General features: G+C 34.8%; 1 protein-coding gene across 1 annotated transcript; it reads right to left on the reverse strand.

Annotated features, from left to right (window-relative positions):
- Positions 1–4990: 4990 nt before the first annotated feature.
- Positions 4991–7966, reverse strand: LOC128204617 (neurofilament heavy polypeptide-like). The gene is made up of 2 exons (XM_052906019.1): positions 7882–7966; positions 4991–6027 (listed from the first exon to the last, which is right to left on the reverse strand). The coding sequence occupies exons 1-2, from the start codon at positions 7964–7966 to the stop codon at positions 4991–4993; spliced, it is 1122 nt and encodes a 373-aa protein (XP_052761979.1).
- Between the last annotated feature and the right edge of the window lie 1753 nt (positions 7967–9719).

Raw genomic sequence — 9719 nt, forward strand, 5'->3', positions numbered from 1 at the left:
CCATCGTGGAAATTAAGTTACATAACTCCATCTTAACCTCAATATAAATTATGGCCCCTGATTAACTTTTGGAAGTTAAGTTAAAGTTTTAGTACAGGTTAAAGTTTTAGGGCAAGTTGGGATTTTTATCAATAACTTCTATACCATTTATTCAATTGACTTAATACTTCCCACAATTAATGATGACCATTTATACATCTTACATTTAGGTATAAGATCTGCATTTTAACCATTAACACAAATTATGGCCCTTTATTGCCTTGCATCGTTGTTTTTGCTGGCCGATGACGGGTGGCATCAAACTTTCCTATGGTATCGAATATTTTTTTAAAGATTTGACATATAGTGACCAAACTTGGCATATTGGAAGAAGTTTTCCTCGTAACTTTCAATGATGTCTATGAAACTAAACTACAAAACTGGCAAGCCTACTGTTTGAATACTTTTTAAGCAAAATATAAAAAAAAAACTTTTACAGTCACTTTAGTTTTGAACATTGGATTCAACATTAAGTAAAATGCATATGCTTCAACTTGTCAGATTTGTGCTCTTGGTCCATTAGTATGCATTGTTTACAGAACAGTTCAGTTTTATAATATATTCATGTATATATTTGTACTCTATGTAAATAAATAAATGAAAAAACAAGTTTGAGTTTAATAAAAGGATAAACTCTGGTAAAAATGCATGAGCTATAGGTAAGTTATGTGATATGTGCACACAGCTGAATAACAATCATGCCGGAACAGAGAATGAAAAAGTTAGTCTATGTATCGCTTAAATCACTGTCAAATTGCTTATGGTGTAAAGCCTGCTGTGATTTGTTATATCCTACTGGATGTAGAATGGTAATAAATGTGTACCTGTTAGTAAAACATACCAGTCATTTTTTTTTTCTTTTTGGAATCACTAAGATGTGATCCTGTTATTCATACAAAACATATACAACTCATAAACATGACAATTATGAACAAGACAATCATGATATACAACTATTTCATCTTAAAACATGTGTGTTTTTTAACAAAATATTCTTAGTTGCTTTTAAATTTCATTATAAACCTATTGAGAAACGGACAATGAATTCCTTTATTCTTATATAATGTTTGAATAATCAATAGGTCGGCATTTAATAATGCACATAAGTTAACAAATTTCTGCCTTCTTTCAGATACAAAGTATGATTTATAAATATAGTAACCTATTTGAAATAGAATAGTATTGATAATATTATATTCTTTGTATTCAATTTTATATCCAATTATAAGTATTTCGAGGCTTTTCATCTGTTTATGTATATTACAATGTTTAAATGTGGCATTTATCTTTGACCAAAAAATGAGAAATATACGGGCAATTAATAAGAATGTGGTCATAGTCTTCGACTTGGTTGCAGTGATTACAAAGAGGACTTGCTGAGATATTCCAGCAGAATAGGTTTAGATTTGTAGCCATGATGTTATGTAGGAGTTTGAACTTGAACTGTTTAACTTTATTTTCTGAAATTATCCAATGTGAAATAAAATACCATGATTGCCAGTTGATTGATTTGTTGAAAGTTTCTTGCCAGTATGTATGAAGGGTTTTTCAAATACAGCGTTACAAAAAATATGATAAATATCTTTATTGGTGAGATCGTCTAACTGCTTTTGACCGTATTTAAGATTTAAACACGTTTTAACCTGTGTGTTTACAGATTGAGTCGATTTAATTACAATTTTCCAGTCGTTTGGGATAGCTTTTATTATTGTGTTTACCTCCGAAATCCAGTTACATTTCACCTGTAAGGTTTGCACAATTCTTCTCACGTCTATCTCACCAGATAATGAAATAAACCTTGAAATTGATTTAAGTTCTAAACACGTGTTGATCAAGTCTCGGTAGAAAACAGAGAGTTTCAAGTTTTGTCCAGATAGGGAGTTAAGAGAGTCTATATTCATATTGAAGACAAGATAATTTGGTTCGAATTGATCAAGAAAATATGATGCGATTATTTTCCAATTTGCATTTGATTTTGATTTTAAGAAATTTACCCATTTAAGTTTCATACTTTAAGAATAGTATTTAAAGTCAGGAACCACCTTCGATTTTATTTCCTGTTAAGGTTGTACGCTCAATTTTATCCCTTTTGTCATTCCAAATTAAATTAAATATTAAAGAGTTTTATAAACGTTTTAATTATATGATCATCAGTTATTTTGCCAAAAAAGGTTAAGTTTCGTTTCTTCCAATTGCTTATAAGCTTTTGACATTGTTAAATTTTTTTTGCGCCCAGTTTAAATTAATGCATTCAGTTTTGTTGTTTCCAAAATAAATACCTAAGGATTTTATATATTTTGACGTGAAATTGATATTGTACATTTTATCAATGCCATTGTATTTTGAAGTACCTATCCATAGACTTTGTGTTTTAAGTATGTTGAGCTTCAGCCCAGAAAAATTGCCGAATGTATGAATAATCTCCAGGGCTACTGGGATTTCAGTTTCATTTTTAAAAAAAAGGGTTGTGTCGTCTGCAAGTTGTGTGATTTTTAAATGAGTGTTTTTTTACATTCAGACCATTAATCGCTTCACATGTTCTCATTTTGAGTGCAAGGACTTCTACAATTTTTATAATAAAAGAGCGGACAGGGGATATCCTTGACGAACTCCTCGCAGTATGCTAAAACTATCAGATATCCAACCATTATTAGAAATTCTAGAGGAAATATTTGTGTATAGTGTTTTTACCCATTGCAAATAGAATGTTTGAAACCAAACTTGGCAAGAATGTCGAACATAAAAGGCCATTCAATGGTATCAAACGCCTTTTAAAAATCTAAAAACAAAATGGCTCCTTGCATTTGATATAAATCAGCGAAATCGATGATATCTTCTATTTGTCTTATATTAAAATTAATGTTTCTACCTTTTATGTACCCCTGTTGGTCATTATTAATTATTGTCGGTAAAACAGATTGCAAACGTTTTGCAAGTATTTTCGCGGCAATTTTATAGTCTAAATTAAGTAAGGAGATCCAATTTTCTAGAATATCGGGATCTCCCTTTTTATACAGTAAAGAAAAAACACCTTGTTTTTGAGTATAAGAAAGTCCACCTTTCTCGTATCCTTCATTTAGAGAATCAATTACAAGATTGCCAATTAAATACCAAAATCGTTTATAGAACTCAGCTGTAACACCATCTAACCCGGGGCTTTTATTTAGTTGCATTTCTAGAAGTGCGTTTTTGCCTTCATCATATGTAAACAGACCTTCACAGGTATTTGCCGTTTTATCATCTATTGTATTTTCTAAGTCAATGTTATTAAAATAATTTAAATAGTTCGTGTTATTCTCTAAGTGTGACGTATAAAGATCTTTAAAGAATGTCTTTTCTGCTTTTAGAATTTCTTGTATATCGGTAACTCTTGTATTACCAATTTTTAGCGATTTTTTAACTTTTCTAGTTTGCCTCGACTTTTCTAATCCTAGGAAATATTTGATATTTTTTCACCTTTTTCAATGAAATCGACCTTGGAGCGAATTTGTGCTCCAATGGTTTTAATTTGATATATATCATTTATCTCTGTTTCAATGTTTTGAAAAGGTATCAATAGACTTTCGTCTTGATTTTCATCAAAGATTTTTTGAAGATGTTTAAGGTTTTTTTCTAGTTGATTCAACCGATTTCGTTCTCTCCCTATTTTTCTTGAAAAATCTATAGTAGTATTTCTTATTTCAATCTTACATAGTTCCCATTTTGTCTGACTTGTTATATTTGATTGAATGATTTTTCTTAAAACATTTTCAATATGTGTTATATATTTTGCATTTTCAAGAAGAGAATTGTTAAATTTCCAGTAACCTGGTCCTCGTTTAGACGGCGCTTTAAGGTTAAGAGAAATGGCCATGTGGTCTGTAAATTAAATTATTGCTGGCCTTATATCTGTCGAATACACCTGTGGTACTAATTTTTTTCTATCAACCAAAAATCTATTCTACTTTTATCCGTTTGATTTTTTCGTCTCCACGTAAATTGTGTTTTTTGTTCATTATAGAGCTTCCAAATATCACATAAGTCATTTCTTGAAATTAATGTCTTTAAATTTTTAACCGGACATTGTTCGCGTTCATAATTGTTTGAGCTTGATCTATCATTTTTGTTAAGAATATCGTTATGGTCAACACCAATTAATTTTATGCCTTGGCCTCTTTCGGATATTATATTTAGGATACGATTATAAAATGCGTTACGTATTTTTTATCGTTAGGAGCATATATATTAAGTAACGTATATATATTTTCATTTATTTCAATGTTGAGGAGAATATATCGCCCATCCCCAACAGAAAAATTATCTTTACTACTATGTTTAAGTTTCTTATTGACAAGAATTGAACAACCCCTGCTTAAATTATTCCAAAGCTATGCCACGTATTCCAACTACTTAACTCGTTGTCAATGGAATTGATTATATTCTCAGTCAAATGAGTCTCTTGGATGAATGCTACGTCGGCTCGTTGATTATTGAGCCATTGCATAAATCTAAGACGTTTATTTCTATCTCTTAGTCCTTGGACATTTAAAGAGACAATATGTAAAATATTTAATTTACTTTGTGTCATTGTATTGTTCTAGTTCTTATTTGAGATACCGTTTGACACCTATCAGAAAGGGGGAAAAGTATATATACAATGCAAGCTCGTAATATTAAATCTGCTTACTCGAAATCGAAAAGCAAGTTAGACATATATGTATACATAAAAGCGCTTTGCGTTGCATATATAGAACATTTCTAGTATAATTACGGTTAGACTTTTAGTTAAAAAAGTACATGTTGTTATGTATAGAAAATGTAACAATACCAAAAATATTTATATAAACATTGAAGCCAGACTTCACACTGGACTAAATAAAATATGTTATGCATGATTAACTTTCAGCCTGGATAGGAGCTTGAGTCGGATAGGAGCTTGAGCCTTGATAGGAGCTTGAGCCTGGAGAGGAGCTTAAGCCTTGATAGGAGCTTGAACCTTGATAGGAACTTGAGCCTGGATAGGAGCTTGAGCCTGGATAGGAGCTTGAGCCTGGATAGGAGCTTGAGCCTGGATAGGAGCTTGAGCCTGGATAGGAGCTTGAGCCTGGATAGGAGCTTGAGCCTGGATAGGAGCTTGAGCCTGGATAGGAGCTTGAGCCTTGATAGTAGCTTGAGCCTGGATGGGGGCTTGAGCCTTGATAGGAGCTTGAGCCTGGATAGGAGCTTGAGTATGGATAGGAGCTTGACCCTGGATAGGAGCTTGAGCCTGGATAGGAGATTGAGCCTGGATAGGAGTTTGAGCTTGATAGGAGCTTGAGCTTGATAGGAGCTTGAGCTTGATAGGAGCTTGAGCCTGGACAGGAGCTTGAGCCTGGATAGGAGCTTGAGCTGGATAGGAGCTTGAGCCTGGATAGGAGCTTGAGCCTGGATAGGAGCTTGAGCCTTGATAGGAACTTGAGGTTGATAGGAGCTTGAGCCTGGATAGGAGCTTGAGTCTGGATAGGAGCTTGAGTCTGGATAGGAGCTTGAGCCTTGATAGGAGCTTGAGCTTGATAGGAGCTTGAGCCTGGATAGGAGCTTGAGCCTTGATAGGAGCTTGAACCTGGATAGGAGCTTGAGCCTGGATAGGAGCTTGATCCTGGATAGGAGCTTGAGCCTTGATAGGAGCTTGAGCCTTGATAGGAGCTTGAGCCTTGATAGGAGCTTTAGCCTGGATAGGAGCTTGAGTCTGGATAGGAGCTTGAGTCTGGATAGGAGCTTGAGCTTTGATAGGAGCTTGAGCCTGGATAGGAGCTTGAGCCTTGATAGGAGCTTGAGCCTGGATAGGAGCTTGAGCCTTGATAGGAGCTTGAGCCTGGATATGAGCTTGAGCCTTGATAGGAGCTTGAGCCTGGATAGGAGCTTGAGCCTTGATAGTAGCTTGAGCCTGGATGGGGGCTTGAGCCTTGATAGGAGCTTGAGCCTGGATAGGAGCTTGAGCCTTGATAGGAGCTTGAGCCTTGATAGGAGCTTAAGCCTGGATAGGAGCTTGAGCTTGATAGGAGCTTGAGCCTGGATAGGAGCTTGAGCCTGGATAGGAGCTTGAGCCTTGATAGGAGCTTGAGCCTGGATTGTTTGATAATTAATAATTTGGTAGCACAACTTAACAAAGAATTCCAGGTTGTTTTTAATTCTATTGGAACAAAAATGGTACTGAATTTTGTTTTTTGTTTTTGTTGAAAACACATAATTTTCTCAAAAATCTGCTGGTAGTCTATCAAAGTAATCTTGCAATCATGGTGGGGAATCACATGATATGGAGACCACTTGACATGGTATCGCAGCAATTAATAATCAGATTCAGGTGTCCACGTGAGAATTTTTGTCAATATCTTTTGTTTAACAGAAAGAATTTTGTTGAGAGTATGCAGAGTATGCGTAACTGACAGGACTTTCAGTAGGCATTATAAACAGCATTGTTCTTTTTCAGGAGAATCCACCAATTTTAAGTTTAAAGGAACATAATGCGTTTGTGAGTAAAATTTCAATTACTGAATAAACAGATCATACTCATCCTCTTATGGAAGAAAATGGCTCATTTTCGCATTACTTTCCTTCAGAAATTATTTTTTCATCCAAACATACCTCCAATTATTACACTTGCCCTTACATTAGCGCAATATATTTATAGTGTATTTCGAAGATTTTCTTTCATGTCTTCAAGAATTTTACTGGATATAATTGAGGTAAAAATGAAGTCTTTGTCACTTAATGAAATGCATGGATAAACAGCTATTTTATGGAAATATGCAAATAAACAACATGAATATCGAAAGCACTTTTAGAAATTTCCTAAAGCCTTTACTCTAAAATTGGGGAAGGGGCATTTATTACGGGAGGGGTGTTTATTAGGAAATATACGGTATATATGTAGTAAAGCGTGATTCAAGAATAAAGCTGAATTATCATGCAACATCCTGGGATCGAATTGGGCTAGCATACTAGCGAAAATGCCCATAACGTTTTTAAAATCTTAGTTAAAATTCTGCCTTATAGCTAAATTTTGCTCACGGATTTGAACTCTAATTGAGAAAAGAAAAAAAGACTGCAAATAGATGGTAAATAGTAAGACGGCCGATTTTTACTACATTTTGCTAGTCAATTTGTCTGACATTTTGCTAGTTGAAACGATTTTAACTTGCACAATTTTGACAGTGAAAGATTTTGCCAAATTCGAACCCTCACAGCCAGGCTGACAAAAAAGCAGCAGGCCTCAAAGAAACCTAGATATAATATCTTGTCATTGCTAAAATATGTTCTGGAAAAAAGATACACCTGATTAGTTTTAAGTTTCTGAGGCCATATTCAATAAACATCTAAGATTTATCTTAAAGATAAGAGTGAAATCTACCTTTTTTGATAGTGTCAGAAATCTATGAATCAGTTCTGTACGCGTTTTAAAAATTAAATTAGGTGAGACAGTACCTTTAATATCGAGGTCATTCTGACAATGTCAGTAAACCATGTAATCGCTAAGAATATATCATACATGTTGGATTGGTTCTCCTATGTGTTTGCGAAATATTTGATTTACGTTTTAACAAAGCGGGAATCAATGAAATAGGATTACCAATTCTACTTTCATTTTTTTATGAATGCTTATTTTTAGAAGTTTTCTGCTGTAATCGTTTATATTCTACAGGTTTAGTGAACGTTCTTTTGTGGATTTAGTATTATTGATACGACATATCGTGAGTTTCATGTAACGCAAAATAAATGGGTCTAATTCGCTAAAAAAGATGACAAACATGAAAACCGCTCGGCCCCATGCATACTATGTCTGGGTATAGGTGAAAATAAATGGAGAGTACAATCCCTGTATACCTTTGAATATTGTTCCTATTTCTGGGACAATCTTCTCGCCCCATCTCACAATTTTCTCGACAGAAAAATTCGATAGGTCATCCATCATGCTTTCGCTGTCTGCTACTAGAAAAACACGAATAATAATATCGCCGTCGTCTTTCGACTTTTCGCGGTTACTCCCCTTTTTATTTTGTGGCGTCGAAATTCCCGATTCCCGGGATGTAAAAACCGGCCAAACTCTATTTCCCGGGACCCGGATTCAATAAGTTTGTCAAATTCCCGCCTTTCAGGAATGGTGTATTGTCTAAAGCCCCGTGTATGCCCGCCCCCCCCCCCCAGGCGGGCAAAATAATGACAGGTGCATTATACTTGTTATTGTAAATTCAATCGTTCATACGTTGCTGTTTGGACACAATAATGACATAACGTTGGTTTTTACGGATAATGAACAAGCTTTAAGTTGATGCAATCAGTATCCAGATATTCAGGTCATAATTTATGACTCATCACTATACATGCCAAACTAATTGTTAACTGTGCGATTGTGTACTTCGTTTATTGTATTGTAAAATTAAAAGTAATGAATAAAAATGTTAAGTAGTAAAAACTAAATCTAAAAAAACATTCTTTTTTCATTAAAAATCATTGTGCATTGTTTATGCCGTTCTGGTAAACCTGAGAAGAAAAGTGAGCCTGGTGTGGAGCTCAGACTCACGATCGCAAGAACACTAGCACGGCGCTCTTGCCAACTGAGTTAAATGGGCAGCTGGTTTCAACTCACACAGACTAGACTCGTCCGCCCATTAAAGGGACTGTCTCACAGATGATAAAATAGCGAAAAAAATGAAAATCGTCGAAAAATATCATAAATTTGGCATCAATGTGTACAATGCATTGAAACTTACTGAAGTACCACATAGTTTACATTTTTTTAAGTTCAAGAGATATTTCATATTTTTCAATTAAAAAAGATTACCAGGTAGAATTTTTTTGGTGCTTATAGATCTGTGACACAGTCCCTTTAACCATTTAGGCCGACATGTAGGCACTTCTGGTCTTTTACTGCTCCTACGATTGTGGGTAACCTGAGTGTAATTATGCCCAGTGAGGTGATTAAACACAACACCGCAGCCGGAACTCTATATAGCTACTCAGCGCTAACTCGGCGGCTGGTCCTAACCCAAACACACTTCAACCCAGTTTAAAAATGAAAAATTATTATTGAATAAAAACATTTGTCATGGCAGAGCGGGGCAGATGACTCGCGAATACTTTAAGCGATAAAGATGAATGAATGAAATTACAGAAAAAACACTTCAGCACAAAAAATGAAATCAAATGATTAGTAATTCATAATTTGTTTTAGGGGGGAGGGTTCGGGAGGGGTTTCCCCTGCCGAAACCCCTCCCGACAACCATCAAATTTGGCATGTTTGACCTGGTTTCAACAAGCATTTTAATGTGAGTATTATAGATTATGAACCAAGCATTATAATGTGAGTATTATAGATTATGAACCTAGGGGAGGTTTAAGCATAAAAGGCAGTGTTTCCTTTGGCAGAATTACATGATAACACCTGATAACACTAGAGCTACAGTGTCTTACTGGTGATTTTTTTACAAAGGTTTTCAGAAGGATATCTTTAGGCTAGATGAAATGTATTGACATGTCGTGCTTAAACTGGCACATATTTCCGCACATAATTTCTAACTTTAAGTTAACCTCGTTTCAAAATTATTCAGCTGAAGGCATGTATAAGCATGCAAGACAGTTTTAGACAAACTCTTTCATACAAAGAAAAAAATGACTGTTAAGTTATTAATTATGTAAATGGGGTGGGTTCGGGCGGGGTTTCC

Source organism: Mya arenaria, chromosome 10 (genome assembly GCF_026914265.1).
Source record: "Mya arenaria isolate MELC-2E11 chromosome 10, ASM2691426v1".
NCBI classification, from domain to species: domain Eukaryota; kingdom Metazoa; phylum Mollusca; class Bivalvia; order Myida; family Myidae; genus Mya; species Mya arenaria.

What these genes read in the sequence shown, in the direction of transcription:
- LOC128204617 (XM_052906019.1), bottom strand. Translation starts at nt 7,966, where the DNA reads ATGGATGACCTATCGAATTTTTCTGTCGAGAAAATTGTGAGATGGGGC. An exon ending in AATAGGAACAATATTCAAAG is followed by an intron (nt 6,028 to 7,881) that starts GTATACAGGGAT and finishes TCCAGGCTTAAG; the next exon opens with CTCCTATCAAGGCTCAAGCT.